Here is a 25,524-nt window from a genome sequence, read left to right as displayed (position 1 = left end):
TGAATAAACAAATTATTTGTTTACATAGTGACACAACTAATAATGGACTCTTTTGAAACCAAAGATTGAAAATGAGAGAAGACTTTATCATAAATGTATTTTAATCAAAGTTAAAATTATGGTCTCAAAATAAAGTATATGGAGCAAATAAAAACACCGGAGAAATTTCTATAAATAAAGAAAATTCTAAAAGTTTCTCTAAGATCAATTGAGGAAAATATCCTCCATGTGGCATTTGTAAAAGGACAACGCACTTGGAGAGAGATTATTGGCAACGTGGAAAATCTCAATGTTAACACTGCAAGAAATTTGGATACGTGAAGAAAAATTGTCACAACAAAAATTAACAATAAGCAAATTTTTTTGAAGAGAAAAATAATAAGCAACATATTTTCTATGCTACTCGATATTCTAACAATGAATCAAAAGGAAGATGGTTCTTGGATAGTAGGTGTAGTAATCACATGACTAATGATCTGAGCGTCTTCAAAGAAATTGATAACTCGATCAAAGTTCAAATATGATTGGGGAATGATGCCATGATAGAGTCAAAAGGAAAATGCACTATCATAGTAGAGGTTAAGAAAGGCATAAGACTCATTAACAATGTCCTACTAATTATTCTTAATCTTAAAGAAAATCTAATAATCATTGGCCAAATATAATAGAGAAAGGCTATGCTCTTCTCTTTGAAAGAGATATGTGTTATCTATGATAACTAAAGGCTAGAGATAATTCAAGTTAAAGTGAAGAAAGGAACCAAATGCTTTCCAATAAATTTTAAATATGCTATACTAACATTTCCATAAAAGCTCAAGTTAGTGATTTATGACAATGAAATCCAAGATTTGGTTATTTCAACACTCAAGCCTTGAAGCTACTATATATCAAAAGAATATAATAAGAGATCTTTTAGTTTTAAAATAAAATAATGAAGCATGTAAAGGATTCCTTCTAAGAAATTAAAGCAACATATAGACTATCATTTTCTACATAAAAAGCTTGGAGAGCAAAAAAATTTATTGGAGTTAATCCATACTAACATCTGAAAACCAATGAGAATACCATCACTCTATATCAACAAGTACTTCATGCTTTTCATCAACGACTTTTCTAGAATGAATGCGTGAATGTTGAGTAGAAAGTTAAAGGTTGGAGTGGAAGTAGAGAAAGATGAAGAAGGGTTGTTTACAAAAGAAAGTGTATGTGAAGCTGTGAACACTATGATGCATGATGGGAATGAATTAGGAAGAGAAGTACGATAAAATCATGCTAAATTGAGGAATTTCTTAGTAAGCGATAATTTAGCGTCGTCGTGTGTGTTGATAGTTTCTGTCAAGGACTTCATGATTTACTTTAAACTATATGTAATCATATATGCACGAATGTGTGAAATTTTTCATAATAAACCGTCTTCTCTTTGAAAGAGATATATGTGTTATCTATGATAACTAAAGGAAAGAGATAGTTCAAGTTAAAATGAAGAAAGGAAACATATGTTTTTCAATAAATTTTAAATATGCTACTAACACTGTCATGAAAACGCAAGTTAGTGATTCATGACTACGACATCCAAGATTTGGCCACTTCAACCCTCAAGCCTTGAAGCTGCTATATCAAAAGAATATGATGATAGATCTTTTAGCTTTAAAATAAAATAATGAAGCATGTGAAGGATGCCTTTTGGGAAATTAAAGCAACATAGCTACCATTTTCTATCGAAAAAGCTTGGACAGCAAAAGACTTAATGGAGTTGATCCACACTAACATTTGTAAACCAACGAGGACACCATCACTTTATAATAAGTACTTCATGCTTTTTATCAATGACTTTTCTAGAATGATGTGGGCCTACTTCCTTAAAGAAAAATTAGAAGTTTTTGGGTGTCGTAGACTGCCCACGTGAAAAAGACATCTTTGGAGTAAAATGGGTATATAAAACAAAGCTCAATCCAAATGGAACTATACAAAAACACAATGCAAGATTGATCACTAAAAGCTACTCTTAACAACCTAGAATTGACTATAATGAGGCATTTGCTCCAGTAGCTTACCTAAATACAATTAGAGCTTTAATAGCTCTTGCAACACTAAAAGGATGGAACATCTTCCAATTGGATGTCAAATTAACCTTTCTAAATATAGTTCTTTAGGAAGAGATTTATGATGAGAAATCACAAGGCTTCATCAGCAAAGGTAATGAAGGAAAATTGCTAAGATTGAGAAAAGCCTTATACGGCTTGAAGCAAGCTCTTCGAGCATGATATAGCAAAATCGAGCAATACTTCACCGGTTAAGAATTTAGGAGGAGCAAGAGTGATCCAACACTATATCATCAAGACACTAGGTCAGTATGATCTCATTGTCTCCCTATACGTTGACAATCTTATCTACATAGGAAACAATATAAAGATGACGAAAAAATTCAAAGAAGACATGATGAAGACATTTGAGATGACCAACCTTGGCTTGATGTATAAGTGAAAGATATATATTAAAGCTTTACTAAAGAAGTTCAAGATGTATGGTTGTAAACTTGTTACTACTCTATTAGTCGTAAATGAGAAGCTACAAAAAAAAGATGGAGCACCAGAAGCAGATGCACCAAGTTCTAGGAGTTTGATTAGAAGCCTTCTATATCTCACAACCACATAGCTAGACATCATGTATGCCACAACTCTTCTATCAAAGTTCATGTAGAAGCCAAGTCAAATTAACTATGGAACAGAAAAAAGAATTATAAGATATCTACAAGGCACGAGGGAGTTTGGTATATGATACAAAATCATAATCAACTTAAGGATGATTGACTTCACCGACAATGATTAGGCAGGATCATGATTTTTTTATTGGCACTAGTATAAAAGAGGTATTCCACGTCGGATATTTTGAGCTTTTTACGTTAGAAAAAATACCGACGTAGATGCGGGAGACGTAAATTTACGTTGGTACTTTAAAACCGACGTAAATTTACGTCAGACATTACAAAATCCGACGTAAAAAAGTAGTAAAAAGAACAAAAAAAAAATATAAGAATGCAAGCAGAATGGTCGTTCTGCTTGTAGAACGACCCGTTCTCCAAGCAGAACGGCCCGTTCTCCATTCAAAACATCCCGTTCTGTAAGGAGAACGGGCCATTCTGCAAGCAGAACAAGCCGTTCTGCTTCGTAGAACAACCCAAAAGAAAAGGCCAACAACCTATACAAATAGAACATCCAAAAAATCGAATAGAACAGATAGCCACAATAACAATGCGAAGCAAAAAAGTGTTAACGAAACCTTGATTCATACCTGATGAGAACAGTGTGCGAATGAGTAACAAAGAGTTCACCCCTCTGCAAAAGACAAAAAAACGATTCAGTAACAAAGGAGAGGGAGAGAGTTTACAGAGAAAAAAACAAAAGGTGATGAAAAGTGAATGCACGCGGTGTGCCTCGCACTCTCTTATACATCCGACATAGATTTGACTTTTTACGTCAGACCATACCAGGTCCGATGTAAAAAAGTTCGCAAAAATTACAAAAATGTCACCGCGTCTTTTTTATGTCGGATTTTCGTATTTCCGACGTTAAAGAAGTGACGTAATATACTAATTTTTCACTAGTGTGGACATTAAAGAAGCAAGTAATTGTAGCACAACCTACAATGACAACAAATCAACAATACCAAAGATTAAGAATCTAGTCCATCATCAAAGAACAAAACACATAACTATTAAATATCACTTTATTCGAAAAGCGAAGACAATAAAATAAATTCAACTCAAATATTGTACAACATAAGAATAAGTTATAGACATTATGAAGGCACTACCAAAAATAAGATTTGAACAACTACGAACAAGACTTGAAATTACCAAAATTTACGTCAAGGAGGAATGATGAAAATGTTACAATTTCAAAAAAGTTATACTTTTCTAATGATTAGTGCAGAAAAATATAGAAAAGTACAATTATAATAGAAACATATTGAAATGTGTAAAATAATTTTCAATTATAAACCGCCTTTAGATGATGGTGATGTGATGTCTATATATATATATATATATATATATATATATATATATATATATATATATATATATATATATATATATATATGTATATTGCATATGTACCTCCGCAGATGTAGGAAAAAAAAATTTACACGTGCATTGCTTCCACTATTTTTTCTAATCTACTACTTCCCTACGTACCTTCCTATTTTTTTTAAAAATTCTATTAGAATCACATATTGTTGAATGTTTTGTGTTAATTTAATTAGAAAGTGTATATTTTAATATTTATACATTAGTTGTTAAATTTATCTTGATATTACAAAAATATTATCATAACATACTCCATTAATCTCATAGATATTACAGTAATTTTTCAATATTAATGGTTTTTTCTATAACATACTCCCACTTTTATAAGGGTTCTTTTTTTTATAAGATATCATATTTATTAACATTGTGATGACGTGTCAGTAGTATAAAATATGTATTTTATGTTACTGTATTCTTGTCAGAAAATGAAATATCTAACATAAAAAATACGTGATGATATTTTTAAAATTAATCCAAACTTTTTTATATCGGACTATAAAGAGGGTCTGATATGTCACTAGTTTATTTTTTTGTTTGTCTGTTAACCATTTTACGTCAGATGTGGAGGATGTTCGACATAATTTTATGTCAGCTAAAACATCCAACGTAAATTTACGCCTCTCACATATAAGACTATTTTTTGACATAAAAGTCTAAAATAACATATGTAAGATGTTTCTTTTGTAGTAGTATGTGGACGTGTAGGAGCCATTTGATGACACATCTCACGGGGCAACTACGTGGGTCTTAATTAAGTGCCACGAAACTCATGGCGTGGAACTTACGAGATGAGGTAGCTGGATTGTGTGCAACGTGGAAAGGAATCAAATGGTATAAAGTTTGGTTTAATTAACGTGGTCAGTCTCAAGTCATACGTATAAGAGGATATGTTGGCAACCGGACATAAGATACAAATAAACACACGAGGTTGGTGCAATGCTTGGGATATGATGTGGGACAATTTAGGTAGTGATAATTATCTCTGTGAAAAGTTGTAATTGGTGATTAATTTAATTATATAAATTAAGCTCAACTTTAATAGTTATATAATGGGGTTCTCGTACCCCTTTACCAGTATAATATATATATATATATATATATATATATATATATATATATATATATATATATATATATATATATATACTTGCTGTTAAAAAAAATATTAACATTGTGATATAGAACCAAAATAATTAGTGATGGTACGTAAACTTCTTTCTACACGTAATGTTTGAACTCGTTCAAAATTTAATGAAGAATATTTAGTTCGATCAAGTATAATTACATGTATGAGTAATACTTGATTTATTAAATTGTGTATGAGGAAGAGATAAGTGTATACTTATCCACCCTATATTCCTACCTATAGTTCTCGCTTTAAATTTTTTTAAAAATTTACCTTTTTTAAAATTTACTTAAAATTTATGTAATTTTTACTATATGTTAAATTTATATCAAATAAAACTTAATTAATGTAATTTGTAACTTTTACTCTATGTTGAAATTTTTGTTTTTTTTATTTATATTTTTTTGAAAAGAATATTTAATAAATTTTTAAGCATGTACAGAGCAGGTATTGGTATACCCTATATCCAATCGGAATAAGGATAAGACACAAATTACATATTCGTTGAGTATAGAAATGATAATGGGTATAGGGATGGGATATTGAAACTCGTACCCATCTCACTCCATTAATTAGCATCTCTTAAAATAATTTAGGTTTTATTAAATAAAAGCACATGACTAAATTTATTTAAGGTTTGGTTTGACCAATTTAACAAAAAAATATATATATTTACTTAAGGTTTAGTATGATGATGAGGATCGAACATACATCCTCTCCCTTCTAAGTATCTCAATCTCACCCCCTAACCACTAGACTAATCCAAACTTATAAAAGAGTTTGTTAAGCACGATAAAGTAACTTTAATAAAAATTAATTAATATAGATATTAAATTATTAACAATATAATTAAATAAATAAATTTGTAATAAAAATCAAATTATTAATATTATCAAACAAATGATGAAAGCACAGGGGAAAATCACTAGAAAATTTTAAAATAGAAAATAAAGTAATTTATTCTTTTTATAATAGTATTTTTTTACTTATTAAACATTATATGTAACTAATATTGGTAATAATATAAATATAAGAATTAGGGGTGATAACGGGACAAGATGGGTATGAATTTCTCTATCCTCGTATCCGCCTTTGTTTTTGTATCCTATACTTATCATTGTCCTTATATTTAGCAGGTATGAAATTTATATCTCCATCTCTATGCCCATCAAGATCGAGTAAACCTATACCCATCTTGTATTCGTCCAAAAATTAATTAAATATTATTTTTTATTAAAAAAAATAAGAACTTCAACATAAAATAAAAATTACAAAATTACATTAATTATACTTTATTTGACATAAATTAAAAATAAAGTAAGAAATACATAAATCTTAAATTCTAAAAAATATTAAGAATCTAAATATTTAAAGAAGGTACAAGTACATGTATGGGTACGTGTACGTGTACAAATCAATATCTATACATCTATCTCCATACTCAATTTAATAAATTGGATATTATCTGTTTCCTTATCTAATCAAATCGAATATTTCTTGTCAAAGTTGAAATAGATTCAAACTTTATTCACATATACAAGTTTACTTGTCATCCCTAATAAGAGTATAAAGACTAATTCACATACATACACATGTGATAAACCTCAAATTTTGTTTAAAGAATGTGTTGAATTGTAATTTTAAAAGAATATTTTTGTATGAAAAAAGGTTGATCTCGTAGATTTTAAAAGATTTTATAAAAAAAAATTTAAGATTTTTATTTTAATAAACTCTTATATTAATCAAGACTTTTATAAATTGTTTTTTGTGATGTTAAAGAATATAAATATTAAAATGAAATATTAAAATAGTCATATTTCAGATAAAGTTCTTTCAATTTATTAAAGTAATTTAATATAATAAAAAAAATATTTTTAGATTTTATTTTTCACGTGAACAAAGGGACAAATTTACACTACAATGGACTCACAAAATTTATTATCATGCACCCATTACTTATCTCTTGTCTCTACGAAAGTATAAGAAATACTTTGTCATATAAATTTTACAAAGATCAAATAATTTGAAACTTCTTTTGAAATAAATACACATATATATGTCACACATATTCAACAATGTGTACTGCAACCATTATTCGTCTCAATAACCAAAATTTCTGAATAACCAATAATAATTCATCGAGGTACCAATACTATGGAAGGAAAAAAAAAGTGAAAAGTAACATAACCTCCATTTTTATTCCATATTATAAACTAAAACAATGATCTCTTCAGTTATCAACCCATCATAATCCAAACAAGTGGACCTACTTCCACTACACCTAACTGTTGGTGTGCTTCTGCAATAAAAACCGAAAACAAGAGAAAAAACATAGTCTACTCAACTCTTCTCTGCATTACATGCTGCCACGTGGAACCCGAAGATGCAAAGCCATTTAGGAAAAACGAAGATCCAATCCCCCATCATCCTTGTGATGAATGATACACCACTGTGTTCTTTATAGAGGCAACAGCATCGGTGATAATTTTGTATATGGCTTTAATTGATTGAGAAGAGATAAATGGCCTAGTTGAGGCACCGTCAACTATGTGGAATGCAACAGTTAGAAAACTTGCTGTGGCTCCATCTTCTTTTCCTGGCAAGGGCCCAGGAAGTATACTAAAGCCTGATGGTAGGATAATAACTTTGTCAGGGTCTGATCCTTTTGAAAGAGATGAGAGAGTTCCTTCGTCTAGTGGAGCATATATCACGTAGGAACCTGTTGAGTCTGTGTAACTCTCTTGCAGATAAAATATCTCAAGCTTGCCCTGTGAGGTCTGAGAATATGCCAAATAAAGGCTAGTTTAGGTTTTCAGGAAATTGAAATGAATGGGGGAAAGGATAATAAAAGATATGCTTAATTATACTTTTTTTCAGTTTTTTTAATATTTTTTTTTTATAAATGTTGTTAGTTAATTTTTAAAATTGTATATTTTATTATCTAACTTTTAAAATTTTATATAATTTTTTATTTAGTTAGTTGACATTATTACTATCTATATAAAATATTGACTGTTAATATGACTTATTAATTTAACGTGTCAAATTATGTTACATTATCATGTGTATATCATGTTAATAATCATGTTAACAGTGAATTAATGAAATGGTCAAATATACAATTTTTTAAAAATAAAGTGACAAAATGTGGACTTTCTTGTTTTGAGATATTAAATGCTTGCACTAACATTGTGACAAATCGTGATTTAAATACAAATTTGAATAATGTAAAATTTGGATAATAAAATATAAAAGATGAATTGGAAAAGAAATACAATTAAGCTTAAAAGAAATATGCTTACAGTTGCTCGCATCAGGGAAACACGATTCCCTAGATTTTCACCTTTAATCATGGACGCAAATTCTCGAATAGTAAGTCTATGTGAAAGCACATCCCACTGTAATTAATTATTCAACAAGAGTATAAAAGTAAAATTCTTTAGTGATTAACAAAATCGATAAATATTTAATAGTAATAATATCATTAATAAAAAATTAATAAAATAAAAAGCTTATCAAGCATACCTTGGTTCTGGAATCCTCGTGACGAAGGAAGTCGAACAATTGATTTGGAGAGACATCCAACCAAAGAGAAGTAGTGAAAACGACAGTTGTAGCATGAAGATTCATAGTAAGTTCTTTATTATTCTTCATCATGACTCTCACATCTGTGCAACCAGTGTAACCATCTATTTTCATCCATGGATTGCTTACTGTATTACTCACATTTGCACAAAACATTTTCATCATTCTATCCGCCAGTTTCATCAAACTTGCTCTCCCACTTTCGGCTATACAAAAAGCAACACGAAAATTTAATTGAAGTTGTTAAACTTGCATGCAATATCTATATATCTATTATAAAAGAGAATATATTTTAATAATCATCTATTTGGTCTTCATTTTTTAAGTAGATTTTTATATTTCTTAGAATGTAAAAAGAAAAAAAAAATTATATTCTTTTTGAATAATTATCTGTAATTTTTAATATTTATCTGTATGTAATTATTAGAGGCATGAAGTACCTCAACCTCTTTAATATTAATTAAAAGCATAAATTTAGTTTTGGTCCGTATAATTTTACAAATCAACAATTTTAATCTCTTAAAATATTTTATTATAAATTTGATCTTTGTAGTTTTTAAAATTAAATAATGTTAGTTCATTCATTATCATGCCTTTCCAAATTATATAGAAAATGAGGATTTATATGTGAATGATACTATCTAAAAGTTAGTCACATAAAAAAGTAATAATATTAAAAAAAAATTAAAAATAACATATATAATAAAAAAATAATATTCTTTATATGAAAGTTAAGATGATTAAATAATTATCAAGTAATTTTATTCATGAACATGCAATATTTTTTGTTTAATTTTAAATGAAATGTTAATAAGTAGATCAACATTGTTTAATTTTAAAAATCAAAGAAACTAACAATGCGTTTGAATAATTCCAATGCACCCAAATGGAGAAACATATTTCTGGATGAATTGAAATTAACAGACATTCGTCCAACGCAAACTTAAAACAATTATGTACTAAATTTGCAATAAAAATTCTTTAAAAATCAAAATTCCATATTCATAAAACTTTAGAGATTAAAAGTGAATTTAAATGTGTGGAAGTCCTGTATCTTCCATTGATAAAATTATATAAATCTTAATTAAAATAAAAGATATTAAAACATACAATAAGCTTATATATTGATTGAGTATGAGTAGCTAGTAATTGTACTTGTAATAGAAATAAATTGCACATAAAAAACTAATAAGAACATAAGTTAAATGAAAGAGAAGTATCTTAAAAGTTTAAAGAAGAGAGAACATCAGATAGGTTACCCCCTTTATCTGACTCAAATATCGATGGTTTTAGGGTTTGTGACCATTCACTGTATCGAACTAAGGAATTAAGCCATCGAGTTGAACCAAAAGCTTGAATAGAAGGGAATCGCAGCTGGAACTCGTCTAGTTCAACATGCTCTACCCATACAACCTAAAAGATGTAAATCAAACAAATTAGAACAACACATGACATACCAAAAATCAACTAAATCAAGAACTAGAGTTAACTTTATGATGCAATATCAATTAAATATTATAAGAAAGCAACCTCAGAATATCCGTTAGAGATTTCGGTAATTAAACAACCCGATGGTCTTTTCAGAATATTACTCGTTGAAGAAGGAATAAACTTCTCCAATGATACATCAACCACACCCCATGTGTTACGAGACAACTGCTTGCTGTACCTTCCGAAGTAACACTCCCTAGTATGTACAAAAGTAGTAGGCAAATGGAGTTCTGCATTCATCTGTGTAAAGGAACGAATATATAATGAAATTAGAACTATATATATATATATAGATTAATTTAAAATTCTAATGAGAAGCTATATTGATCATTTTTATGATTTTGCAAACTTGATTAGACATTGACTGAAAGTATGATAAACTGTTTTTCTGTATGAAAACTGATACAAAACATATATTACATGACGCTAATGAATGTTTTAATGTTAAAATGTTATGACTTTATTATGTTTAAATTTTGTGTATACATTTTCTTTACAAGTACCAAGAAAAAAGCATTCTCTTTTTTATTTTATTTTAAATAAATTAAAATAAATCATGTAGTGAGTAATTACTTATAACAGTTTGAGACAAAAAATATGGCTTAAATTTGAGTAAATAAAAGAGAGTAAAATAGTATATATAAAAATGGAGACCAAAATAATTATTGAAAAAATATATTTTTTATATAATAGTAAGAAAATGACTAAATTATACTTTTGGTTTCTATATTTTTATCGATTCATAATTTTGGTCTATTTATTTTAAAATAGAAATTTTTCATTTCTCTAATTTTAAAAATATAAAATTTTAGTTCTCTCGTTATATTGATATCTATTAATTGTTAAGTTTTAATCTTTATGCATACTTAATTAATATAAAATTTAATAGCATAACATTTGGAAATAAAATAAAAAAACTAAAAATATATAATAAAAAAATTATTAATAAAATAAATATTAATCTCGCATTAAATTATATGTGAACGAGAATATTTTACATGTTATTTTTTAAAATTTAGTCTTTTATATCACATTACAAAATATCATGTTATTCAAGTAGTATTAAGTTATCAAAAATTGTTAAAATTTAATAATTAATGAACATCAAATTAATCAATGAACTTCAAATTAGTGATAGTACAAAAAATTTACATTTTTAAAAATATAAAACTTAAATATCTTTATTTTAAAATAGAGAGAATAAAATTATGAATTGATAAAAATAGAAACATTAAAAGTACTTTTAGGGTTTAGACAAGTAAAAAATAATATAGACAAGTAAGAAAAAGTACTTTTAAAAAAAATAGCAATTTTTTGTAGTTAATAAATAAGTAGTTTTCCTTTTTAATCTTATACATTTTTTTATATGACAGTTAATTAAGATGGTATCACTTTTATTATATGTCATATATTGAATAATTTGTATCTTATTAAAATTTATAAATATTTATAGTATATTTTTTATCCATAAAAAATAAAGAAAGTCTACAACACCCACACATATGCACACAATCATATTCACAAAATAAAATACAATGACATTAATATATTATTCAAATGGTTTAGATAGGAGAAATATAAATAAAAAAAACAAAAAAAAAACATATACGTTGAATATAAATTTATAGAAAAAATTGTTAAATTAGACATTTTCAACGTCATTCATATCTTCAGGGACTACTATGATACATAGTTAATTTCAACTAATGTTGTAACTTTTACAAATTCTTATAGATTCTGAAAATGAATTATCCAAATACATAATTAATCACTTTAACTATGTCACAGAAAATTAATCAAGATTTATGAATATGACAACAATTTATAAGAAAACATGCACAAAACAGGTATTTACAAGAATGGATGACATTATGGACTCACCACATGCAATTTGTCATTATAGCTTCCTTCCCCTCCTAGCAAAGTACCTACATTTGTTGCTTTTGAGACAATATTGTAAAATGCACTCGACCATTGGTTCTAGTTAATAAAAAGAATACAGTAAGTAAGAGAGATAAAGAAATCATTAAAATTCACAAAGCAGATTGCAGATGCAATGGCAGGTTTTGTGACTTTGTATTAATTTGTCATCATTTCTCCATTGTGACAAGTGACAACAATTCAAAACCATGAAAATGATGAAATAAAAAACAACATACCACATCCATAAGTAATTCTACAATGCTGATTGGACTCATTTTAATATGTGCCACATCTCTTGAGGCTTCGGTTAGAACTCTTCTCGGATTCGTCTTTGATGTTGAATGCTCAGTTTGACACGTGTCAAAGTTAGGTAAATTTTGACCCTCTCCAACCTCCATCAACTTAACAATCTCCCTTAGGGTTTCATCAACCTGACCAAATTGCCTCAAATATTCAATATAATTCAAAGTCTCATAACTATCATTTGTCTTGCGTTGCCACAATGGATTTCCTGCAATGCCTATCTTTGACAACTCATCCATTGCTGAGCATGAATACTCTATGATTTTACTCTTAGTTGGCTCAGCATATATTGATAATCCAAAGAGAAGGTCACAATTACTCATAATCACGTCTGTGGAACTAGAATCAGATAAAGTAACATTTGCAGAATGTTCAGAAGATAATACTGATGAACAACTGCCATTATAGTTTTGAGACGTATCATTCTGAGAATAGTAAATAATAAAAAAACAAAAAAAAAATGCATTAGCATAGCGAATAAAACAATTTACAAAATGAACACAATTTATGAAAATCTATAGCCGTGAAACTTGATCAGAAATCAATCTGATCAAACAGCTGCCAATTCCATACTAACATCCTTAATTAAGATAAAATGAAAAAAAGAAAATAAACCATTATTATTTTGGCCACCAGTTTGACAATAATTCTACAATGACGAAGTGTTCAATTGTTGTGTGATAACAGATTAAAGAATATATGGAGGCTTAACAATCATCAGAGATAAAGAGATTAGTTAAATTCAAACCATTGTTTCTCCTACAACAACTAAATCACTTGATTTTAGGAATTTCTTAACAATAATATTGGCTGAGTTGTTGGTATAAGCCAATTGAAGCATTTATATGAATTTCAAAATTCAATTTACCTTATAAATCACGTCGAAGATATCTACTCCCATCTGTCTATTGCACATTCCTTCATCATCCATAGCCGTAACCTAAAATTTCTGCAAGTTTTTAAAATCAATTATAGCAGTAACAAATTCACTAAAAAGAGAAGAAAAATATGAAACGATCTATTAATTAAAACCAAAGAAAGGGATTATAGTGTTATATCTTTCATCCTAAAATTCTACTTGCGAAAAATCATAATAGAATTGCATTCTTATAATTTGAATTGAAATGACAAGAAAAAAACGGGTGCAAGTGTGCAATTATGTGAAAAAGATGATTTTGATAGTTAACTAAAGATATTGACAGCATCATTCACTGCGGGTGCAAGTGAAAACTTGTGATTTTTTTTCTGTTGTACTCTACCATGGGATTCGTCATGTGTAACAGATACACAATTCAGAAGTATTTTTGCAAAATTAAAATTTATAATAAATAAATATTTTACAATAAATAATAAATATGTTATATTTATAAATTAGAATAATTATATTAAAAGAAATAAGAGATTAAGAAAATCAATAAAAATACTCCAAACTAAAAAATCTTTATAATTAAATACAATTATTCTCTTATATAATAACGTTATTGTATTTCATTTAATTATTATATTCTCTCTCATAAAATTAATTTTATATCTAAATTATTTAGAAAATTAAGAGTATTTATTTGATTAACATAATTGCATTCAATTTGAAGCAGATTTTTCTCCTAGAATCGAGATTCAAAATTGTTGAAGCTTTTTATTATTTGTATTTAAATTTTTATATAAATTTTAATTTGTCATATAATAAATTATATTCTTTATTTATAATCAATTTAATTTTAATGTTTATTCTGACATAATATTATTTTTGTTCCAATTATTTCATTACTAATATTTTAAAATGTGTATTAAATTGAGATTTCAAAAGACTATTTTAGTACGTAAAAAATTTATAAATTTTAAAATAGTTTGTAGGGATTGTAATGACTTTTAAGATATTTTTTAAGAATTTTATAATCAAGATTTTTGTAATTTAAATTTTAATAGATTAATATCATAAAAATTTATAAGACTTAAAAGGATTTTATAAGATTTTGAAAGATAATATGAAATTTAAAAATACACACATATATATATATATATATATATATATATATCATTAATAAAAAAAATATAAATGATAAGATTTAAATAAAAAAGTAAAATCAATATAATTTCTTCAATTTTTTAATAGGTAATTGATTATAATTTTATGTCCTTCTAAGTGAGATTTACGTGCATATAACTATCCATTTATTAACACTTTCATGTCAGGGATGAGAATAGACCGATTCTTAAATAAGAGGCTTGTGGCTAAACATGTTTTAAATATGACTTGACATGATTTATCTGATAAAAAGATCAGTTTTAAACTTTTAACGTAAATTATTTATTTAAAAATGTTGGATTTAAACTTATAAAAAAAATTTGTTAGGTTTAATAGGTTGACTTATATAATAAAAAAATAATTTGCATACTATATTATTATTAACTAAATAAATAAATTTGTAATTAAAAAAATCAAATTATCAAGTTTTTTTTTACATTTTTACTACATTTAAACGTTTTATATTTACTATTTGATGCAATTAAGAAATTGAAAATAGAAATTATAGCAGTTACATCTTCATTTAGTATTTTTTTCATCTTCATAATTGATTATTTAAAATATTCTAAATGCAATACATGGAATGTTGATAATTTTTATCTTCATTTATCACAATTTGTGCATAAGTCCACATTAGTCTACGTAGGTATGGATTGTCTCTCTTACATTAGTTTTTATTTTTATTTTAAATTCTAAATCTATAACAATATATATAGAGGGGATACCTCCCTTTAGTCTCCAATTTTGTTTACACATTTATACCCTTTTGTTATTTTTAATATTTTTTTCACAAAAATATCTCTTAAGGATAAAATAGAAGAAAAAAGTGTATAAAAAATTAATTATCCACTTGATTAATAAATGCAAAAAAAAATTATTCACTCTATCAATAATGTTGGATTGAGCGCTTACCACTAGGCCAAAAGTTATAGCTTATAGTCAGGGCGCAACTCTTTTTACTTAAGAGCGCAACAGCCCAAGTGTCATGATTCGACAGTGACTTGGCCCACCTAGCCTCCGTCACGGGACAATTGATGCAACCCGCAACAATCTCCCCCTCAGCAATATATTGCCCCGCTGGGTATCGAACTCATGACCTTGGCTCTGATACCAATTGTTGGATCGAGCGCTTATCACTAGGCCAAAAGCTATAGCTTATAGTCAGGGCGCAACTCTTTTTACTTAAGAGCGCAGCAGCCCAAGCGCCATGATTCGACAGTGACTTGGCCCACCTAGCCTCCACCACGGGACAATTAATGCAACCCGCAACAAATAATAACTATTCACTTATTTTGTAACCAACTTTAATCTTAATTTTTGTTAAAAATCATTTAACTTTCTACTAACTATACATTATATCAATTAATTTACATTTTGTAATTTCTATATTTTTATTTTATTTTAAAACCATATTCATAAAGATACGAAGTGTCTAATAATATTATAATTAATAATGATGATGATAAGAAGAAGAAGTAAACTATTTTTGTAACACTACTATGAGTTTGTACTTCTCTTGGTTGGGTGCAATGAGTTTGCCTTTTGTTAAGTTTGATTGTCTAGGTAGCTGAAACTTTGTTTTTCTTCTCTTAGCTCCCAAAGTGTTGAGTGTTAAGGAGGATTTCTTCTTGAAATTCAAATTCTATGGGTCAGTGTAGAACCTGGGTGATTTAGAGCTTGAACTCGTCTCCTTTTTTCTTCTTTTTTTCCCCCTCTCTTGAGCAACTCAGAGTTGAGGTAAGGGGAGTTAGGATTATTTATGAGTGAAATGGATTTACTGCATTTGTTGATTTTGATCAAGATTGAGGATTTAGTTGAATTTTTTTTGAAAATTTACATGATGAAGGGGTGAGTTTCATGTTCTTGAGATGACTAAGATGAATTTCATTATTATGAGCAAATCGATACTTGCATGTCATGTTTATTGGGCAAAACAAATTAGTTAAAATGCATATGTGTAAATGATTGAGTTGCATGCAAGAATTGAGGTATGAATTAGATGAATTTTTGGCTGATTGAAGTGTTTTGCTAGGTAAATGTTCTTGAGTTTCGATTACACAGGTTTTTGGACTTGCTTGCTCAAAGAGTCCGTGGGAGGTCACTCAAAGTGAGTAGGTGTGACCAAGTCAGGAATAGTCTCTGACTTTGTCCGCTCAAAGCAAATTGTGATCGCTCAAAGCAAGTTTCAGTGGTTTAGAGCAAAGACTCATTCGCTCAAAGCCATAACTCACTTGCTCAAAGCCAAGACTAAGACTCACTCATTCAAAGTGAATGGACATGGAAGTTCATGGATAGTTCCTGACTTTGCTCACTTAAAACGAATTAAGGAGTATTTTGAGTGAATTAAGTCATTTAAAGTAAGGTGATGTTGCTTGAAGCAACTAGAGATCAAGTGAGACTTTGGAGGTGTTTTCTATCTGGGCTCACTCCAAGTGAGAATCTTAGATGCTTGAAGCATTGTTCCTTCTTTGTGGCATGAGTTGGATGTTTGTATGAAGTAGAATGATGGTTTAATTTAATACCTTGTATATTGATGATACATTGATATGAGATAATGTATAATATGATGATGAATTTATGTTGAGGACTAAATGTTGTATGGTGAACATGAATACAAATGCTTAAGTTTATTGTATATGTAAGATGTAGGATAAATTAGTGAACATTGATATGCTATATATGGTGGATTTGTTGAAAATTGCATGGTTGGAATGTTGAATAGGCATTGATATGCTATTTTTTTAATAAGTTGTTAAGCCTTGCTATGCTACTTTGAAACAGTTGATTGGCCTTGGTATGTTATGTATGGTGGTGTGACTTAATCTCTATATGCATTAACTTGGGGGTAACGTATATAGATGATGTATGTTGAGGTGTTAATGTTAAGAATGTTGTAAGAATTAAAGCATGTTGATTTGCTTAAGACTAGAGGAGATGATGTTATTTAAAAACTTGAAGATCCAATATAGTAAATATTGTTTTGTCTATCTAAGGCCAATTGTTGAAAACCCTCCTTGAGTAGGTGTGTGTTAGTCAATTGGCAAGCGTACCAAATCATGTGTAATATTTTCAAAATAAAATTGTATCCTAAGAGAACTTGTGCAATATATGGCAAATGTAACTCAATACACTACATTATAACCCAAAAGAATGAAATAGCGGTTTATTTGAAGTTGGATTTTTGAATAAATGAACTTACGGCAACAACATAAATAAAAAAAAATGACTTTTCGTTTGGGACTTTTGTCAAACACGTTAGATAATTAATATTTAAGTAAAATCAAATGAAGAGACCCATTGAGATTGAATTTCACTAAGCCACCATCATGTACTAGTTTATAGAAGATTTTCCTATATGTTTCATCTTAATATCAACAAAACCACAAAAAGTCTCCATACCCTAATTCCTTAGAAGCTTGAAACCATGTATTTCACTCAAATCTCTAATCTCTTGGTTGACTTGATTGAAATACAAACATTAAAAATGGGTAGCTCATGAATGTCAATTGATCCATATTCATCCTTAAATATGACTCGCAATGTGTGTTTCAACTCCTACATAGTTGAAGAAACATTTTTCAATAACAACTATAGTCGTAAATCACTCAAGATATACAATAAATCAAGAGAGAATTAAGAGAAGAGTAAAAACTAATGAATATAATGACACATAGATTAATGAAGTAAAGTTAATACATGATGTTCAACTAGTTACATCTAATCCTAATGAAAGGGAGTTTAACTACAAGCAGCCATTGGAACCACAAAAATTGATAAAGGATTGAAGAAGTGAAGAAATGCAGCTCCCTAAGGTGTTCCTAGCCTCTCGGGGTCTTGTCAACAATGCTTACCATGATACCACTAAATCCCTAGGTCAACCTTATTAAAGACATTCCCTTTGTCGTCAAGGTACAGGTGTCTACTAACTTTTGCTTAGTGACTAGGTTGGCTCGTTGAGTTGGAAAATGTCTCTATTGTTCCAAGGTTGTCTCACTCAACTAAAAAAGGCTCATTGAGCAAGCCACTTGATTTTTGAAAGCTATCGAATTCTCACTCAACGACCATATTGGCTCGTTGAGCTGCAGACTCCTCCATGACTCTCCTAGTTTTGTAACTCTAACTTAGCGACCAAGTTGGCTCATTGAGGTAAAATTCAATTTCAACTCCCACTTTCCTAATTAGTTCTTACGTGTTGAAGCTTGCAGCTTTGTTCATCTCCAAGATCTCTACAAAAAGGATTCCATTTGTGAGATTTGAACCAAGATTCCTAAAAGTTACAATGAATTGTAAACTTAATAAACTTATACCAAAAAGAGGTTGACAACACTCGAAATAATTTTTTTTTTTTTTGCAATTTACACACTTGTCATTAAGTAAATCACATAATTATTAGTGTCAAACTCTTAGAGCGGATTTTATTGATTCCACTTTAGGCCCTTAATCAATGTGGAGTAAAGTATGAAGTCAAGGGCTAAAACACTTAACTGATTACTAGAAACATTGCATGATTCCTTACGGATAGTTGGTGAACTAACTCCATATGTGACGTGGTAATGCATGCCAAGATTGTGGTATACCTATGCCCAACTATATTAGTCCTGAAGGTGAAATCAAACTTTCTTGGTGTTAGTGACAAAACCCAAGAAATCAAAAGAGGGATTGCTATCCCATTTTAACTGTGGATCAAGCAAGCGCATATGGCGTGAAAGTAAGCAAGGTTGATTCGGTAAGATCAAGCTACATAAACTGTTCAGGTGTATTAAGAGATCTCCATAGGTGAATATGTGACAATGTATTAATTGGAGTGTGTGAATATGATGTGGTGTGCATTGATATTGTTCATATGTTTAGTGTGAATACCTTGATATGGGGTATGTTTGTGGTGAATGTTTGATTAACTTGGGTATTTAGCTTTCAAATATGTTAGATGTTTTGTTGATTATTGAACGATGTAAACTATGAGTTATTGATATGATGGTTTGCATGTTGGTGATTAGTATAGATGTTTCATTCCTATACCTATATGTTAAAGTTTAGTTTACCCTTATGTGTTTTTCATGTGGTTTGGACTGTGATGATTATGACTTTCATGGGAGTAGGACAGAGTTAGCTAGAGAGAACTTTTGGAAGCTGCTATGGGGTCATGATGTTGGTGATGTAATCGACAACTATTTTTGTGAATTTGTATTGATGTTGTTTGGTCGACAGCTTAGGTTTTATATGGTGTTTATATTGGATGATTGTACATATAATGTATATATATTTGTAGAGTTGTCTTTAGTTGTTTATATTTATATACATATTATAGTGTATATGTCTAGTTATTTGGAGTATAAACCCTGTAGTATGAGATAATCTTACTGTTAGTGGATGGTGATTCCATTGAATGTAGCAGTCTTGGTGGTTCATTACAATTTTTATCATGAAAATTAAAATAAATAAATAAAACTCAAATATATTTAAAAAAAGATATTAACTTATTTAAAATCAAGAAAATAACAATGCATGAAGTGTTATATGTAAAAAAATATTACTTAAAAGAATATAAAATTGTAATTATTTATCTATTAAAATATTTAAAAAAATTGCATTAATTTTTCTATTTTTATTCAAATCTTATCATTTTTGTTATCTTTTTTCATTATTGTCTTTTTTTTTTAAATTCATGTTATTTTTTGAAATCTCATAAAATCTTTCCAATCTTATAATTTTTTAATGTTATGAATTCTTTAAAATTCAAATTACAAGATTATAATATTTTTTAATAATATATTAAAAGTCATTACATTCTTACAAAGTTTTTTTAAATTCACAAAAATTTTTCATGTTAGAATAGTCTTTTAAAAACATCAATACAGTACACCTTCCTAAAGAGAGAGAAAAAAATGACAAATGAAAAAAATCACTCTAAATCTCAAGAGTTTGGGTGAAATTATTAAATGTATATATCATGTACAGTTTCTTTTAAAAATATTTTCCTTCCATTAAAATCTCTCTCCTCCTCTCTAGTCTTAACGGAACTAAGTTAGAATGTTACAAAGAAGATGAAACAAGATGATAATAAGAAATTAAAGAAATATTAAAAATATCTTAAACAAAAAGAGAACTCACAAATTTGATTCAAAACGTACAATAAGTAATTATAAGAATTTTTAAAGCATAGAAGTTAAAGTTTATTAGTCTGCTCCGTATTATGATTAGTCTTTAAATCTCAAGTCTCGAGTTCAAGTTTTGAATTTGATATAAAAATAAATAAAAAATTATGAGAGATAACTTTAATGTAATCAAAATTACAAATTTATAAGGAAACCAGTAAATAATCCTAACAATGTCGTGGTACAAAAAAAATTGTAATCTAAGCCATCCAAAGGGCAAAATATAAGGGGAAAAAACCGTTACATATAATCATTTAATTATTTGGGCTGGTGTGAAATTCGTTTGGGCCTAGTTCCATTTGAGTTATGAGTGCTAGTGGTTTAGTGATATTTGGGCTGCTATCACAACAAGGAAAAAGTGGTAGAAGGAGGTAGGATATAAGCCAAGTGGTTTCCAGAAAAACCTGATGAGATTGAAAATAAAATAGAAGGGAATTTAATAAAAATGAAGAAAAAAGAAAAAAATAAGTATAGTTATAAATTACTATAGGTGTAATTATCAAAATCCCTATTCTAATCGTTGCTCTTCAGGAAATTTTGGGCCTTTCGTTTGGTTTTTTCATTCTCTTGGCCCAACTTTTCCACACGTAGCATTCCTAATCCATATTGAAAAACTTCTTTATGGTAGTATTCCACACGTACATTCTATACCCACGTTTAAGAAAAAAATATTATCATACAATATATTTTATTTTCTGAAATTCACATTGCAATGCACGCGCAAAATTTTGGATGTGGCAAAACAATAACTTAAATGAGTTTAAAAATAAATGTTTGAATCAATGATTAAAGATTCATAACACAAAAAAAATGACACAAATTACAAACCACTGACTGAGCTCTTCCTTCATCTTCCCTCTACTACTCTCCGAGAGATATAAATATCATTTAATAAAAGTAATAAAAAGTAATTATAATGCATAACACTCAATGAAATTATTTTTATGTTAAAATTAATATATATATATATATATATAATTGTATTTTTATATGTTATACATAATTTGTATATTCTCCTTTCTTTTTTTAATTGATGTCATTTTAAATAATTATAAACTAGAAAATATATAGACAGATTGATATTTTCATACGTGGTGACACGAAGTTTTGAATGTTTAATTAAAAAAACAGATATGTTATCCAAAATAAAAGGAACAGCTACCTAGAAATGATTAAAATGATAGGTTGGTCTATTGAAAACATATGACTAGGTTAGTAGAGATTTTCATATGATTATCATTATGAATTCATAAAAGATAAATTAATTAAAGATGTGAAGGCGAGTAATCATTTGGGCAGGTATATGGAACTTAATTACAAGATTCGACTTTGGATTCCCTCTGGCCTCAGCAAATCTTCTCCGTCTTCTTTCCATAAAAAGAATTAACCAATTCAAGAAATAAATATATTAATATCAGTGTCGTTGATTATTTTCTGAAAATTAATTAATTTATATTACAATTGATCAGTGTAAGAATCAGATTGATTATTAATTATTTTATTTACGTACTTTATATATCTATACAATTAAATATAAATGTAAAATTAGAATTTTGGTAACTGACTCTGAAACCTAAAGTTATAACACTGATTATTAAATTAAAAAAGTTATTATTAATTAATAAAATATTCTTATATATCGTGATTTTCAATATATTTACATCGTCATTTTGTAAAAAATAATAATTTTTCACTTTTTTAATTACTCCTCTTAAGATATTAATTAGCAAGATTCTATTATATATTTGTACAGATTTGAATTCAACAAGAATCACATGCTAGCATGTTAAAAATTAATTGGTAGGGCACGCGTGTGTGCCATTTCATCCATACATTAATTTTCAGTTTTAAGAAGAATAATTAAGTTTTGAAAGAGCCATTCCTCTAACTACGACCGGATACTCAAGAATCCCATATTAGATTGCATTGAAAAGAATAACACAAAGGTATCTATATTTGACCAAATTAAATTTAGCAATTTTCTTCAGAAATCATTGTAGTTGGGTCCCCACTAAGCAGTGACCTCAACTCAATTAATTTCATATCTTTGACATTACGATTCGTCTAATTAATTAAATTTGCTTATATGAATTACAATTAAACCATATAAATTAAGGATAATTATTGCTTATAAAGAAACAAGGATAATGATTGGCTCACGTATGGATGACTTAACAGCATTAGCCACAGTTTGGCTGCCACATCGCTATAGCCTTGTTATGTTAATTTTATGAAAGGGATCCATCATGATATAATTTATTACAAAAATACAATTGATTAACCATCAAACTATGTAATATGATTTTTAAAATTATATATATTAAATTATGTAATATTATATTAATGATTATTTATATTAAATTTTAAATAAGAAGTAATTTTCTCTCAAAAATAAAATAAAATAAAAAGTAATTTTTTAGGTCTGTAGTACAACTTCTTATCAATCTGGGTTTAACTAATTCAAATTTCGTACACAAAATTTCAAATTTGAAACTTAGAGTGCGAAAAGAAACTTACTACAGGTTTAGTATTAGATAGTAAATATTTCACACATATTACATGGTGATAGTGACAAAAAAAATGTTTAATTACTCTTATGTTTTTATAGTTTTATAAATTTTATTTTTTAATCCTTTAAAAATATTTCATTTTAATTTTTATCCATATATCATTTTTTGGTCCTTCTGTTGAGTGTCTTTTTTGTATGATTTACACTCAACTTTTGGTACTCTTTTTGGTAATTGTAGATATTATATATGTTATTTTACCCCCCTTTATTTAAAGAATCAAGTTATACTAAAAGAGTAGAGGAGTAGTAGCAAAATCTTAAGGAATTTTCTCATTTTTTGCAGGTTTTTTAGGAAGGCAGAGATCCACAGCCATAGCTGTGGATCTGGAGCTCGAGCTGTGGAAATCTGGGGAGAAATTGTGAAGGTCAGAAACTTGCAGCTATAGCTGTGGTTCTGCAGCTATAGCTGTGGAAATCTGGAATGCTCATTTTTGGTTCCAGAGACTTGAAGCTATAGCTGTGGATCTGGAGCTCGAGCTGTGGAAGTCTGGGAAGAATATAGAGGTCCAGAAAGTTGGAGCTATAGCTGTGGATCTGCAGCTATAGCTGTGGAAATCTGAAATGTACTATGAAGCTCCAGAGAGTTGAAGTTAAAGCTGTGGACTCACAGCTAAAGCCGTGGAATCACCCAGGACCCAATAAAAACTCCAGAGACTCACAGCCATAGCTGTGGCTTCACCGCTTGAGCGTTGGAAGTTCCTTAAGATTGAAGGAGTTGTCACAGCTATAGCTGTGAACCCACAGCTGCAGCCTTGGAGGTTTCTTCACCCTGAAGGACTCTCCACAGCTATAGCCGTGGATCTGCAGCTGTAGCCGTGGAAATAAAAGTTACTTTTTGGCCTTGTTTTAAAGCTGATATAAAAGGGAACATGAGGGAGGACGGATCACGAATTTAACAGAGAAAAACAGGGGAAAAGCTTGGGAAGAAGGAAGAACGAAGGAAGAACAGAGACTTGGAAGCTGGATCCTTTGGGAACGAAGATCAACTCCATTTCTCCATCCTTTGCTTTGTAATTTCTTCTTTTCACTCTTTGATTCTGTAATGGCCATGGGTGGCTAAACTTCTTAAGGATTGGTTAGATGTAACTACTAACTCCTCTTCTTCTTAAATATATGCATTTTGATCTCATTATTTGTGTAATGATTCTTCGCTTAACGCTTATATCGGCTTGATCAACCGTTGTATGATTTTTGGCTTTTGAATCCAGTTGGAAAACGCTTTCGAAAACCCGAACTGAATCTTGCACCTAATCACCTCTTGTTCTAGGAATAGACTTGATTTGGTTAGTCACATTGTTCAAGTTATTGTTCTTAATGCAAAGTGTTAGACTCAAAACATTGAGGAATCATGTTTTGAGCTTAATGACTTTAGGATTCAACCTTGAGGAATCTTGTTGGATTATTTAATGAACGTGGAAATAATGAAATTAGAATTGCATTTATGCTAAGAAGATCTATGAGTTAGCAAGTGCATCTGAGCCAATCCTTGTTTCTTAATCATTGTCTTTACTACATTTGCCTTATTGTGTTGTTTGAATCTGTTTTCACTCAATTGAATTTTTAAACTCATTCTCTTTTAAATCATTTGAGCGAGAGTTACTAAACACGCAAATCTCTGAGGACGATCTTTAAATACTACTTCGAAACTTGGTTCACTTGCCAAGTGATAGGTTTGCGAAAATCTTCATCAAGTTTCTGGCGCCGTTGCCGGGGATTTGGTGCTATTTAGTAATTCTTAATCTTGTGATTTTGTAATTGTGTAGATAATTCATTTTGTGAATATTTATAATATATAGATATTTGTCTTGTTGTGTTTTGTGGACTTACCTTGCTGTGCAGACTTCTTTAAAAGTGTATGCGAGGAAAAACTCCAGCCGAAGAATTGCATTTTGATCCCGAAATTGAAAGAACGGCAAGGAGGAATAACAGTAGAACAAGAAGGCTGAGACAGTTAGAGAGAATCCAAAAACAACAGCAAGATCTTCTGAGTTCTTCTACTTCATCAAATCAACCACACTTCGAAACAGAAATGGCTGAAGAGGGAACAGGTGGACCAGGTAGGCAGCCAAGAAGAACCCTAGGTGATTATGCACAACAACATGGTCCTAGGCTTTTTTCTAGTATTGCAGCTCCAAATACTTCTAGGGCAATGGAGATGAAGCCTGCCTTCCTTACCTTGGTTAGCTCACAACAATTTGCTGCCTTGATCATGAAGACCCATACTCACACCTTTCAAATTTCTATGAGTTATGTGGAACT

General features: G+C 29.0%; 1 protein-coding gene across 2 annotated transcripts; it reads right to left on the bottom strand.

Moving 5' to 3' along the window:
• Nucleotides 1–7,368: 7,368 nt before the first annotated feature.
• On the bottom strand, nucleotides 7,369–13,936 carry LOC109787812 (homeobox-leucine zipper protein PROTODERMAL FACTOR 2). Of its 2 annotated transcripts, XM_083066043.1 has the most exons (9): nucleotides 13,775–13,936; nucleotides 13,384–13,464; nucleotides 12,449–12,940; nucleotides 12,171–12,269; nucleotides 10,329–10,529; nucleotides 10,058–10,211; nucleotides 8,739–9,004; nucleotides 8,516–8,611; nucleotides 7,369–7,990 (listed from the first exon to the last, which is right to left on the bottom strand). In XM_083066043.1, the coding sequence occupies exons 2-9, from the start codon at nucleotides 13,444–13,446 to the stop codon at nucleotides 7,637–7,639; spliced, it is 1,725 nt and encodes a 574-aa protein (XP_082922169.1). In that variant the 5' UTR covers nucleotides 13,447–13,464; nucleotides 13,775–13,936; the 3' UTR covers nucleotides 7,369–7,636. The 2 variants fall into 2 exon arrangements, with proteins under 2 accessions (XP_082922169.1, XP_029124947.2); XM_029269114.2 differs by lacking the exons at nucleotides 13,384–13,464; nucleotides 13,775–13,936 and adding an exon at nucleotides 13,131–13,228.
• Nucleotides 13,937–25,524: the final 11,588 nt, after the last annotated feature.

Source organism: Cajanus cajan, chromosome 10 (genome assembly GCF_000230855.2).
Source record: "Cajanus cajan strain Asha chromosome 10, NIPB_CcT2T_4, whole genome shotgun sequence".
NCBI classification, from domain to species: domain Eukaryota; kingdom Viridiplantae; phylum Streptophyta; class Magnoliopsida; order Fabales; family Fabaceae; genus Cajanus; species Cajanus cajan.
The sequence above is the reverse complement of the archived record's forward strand: the minus strand, read 5'-3'. Positions and strand labels throughout refer to the sequence as shown.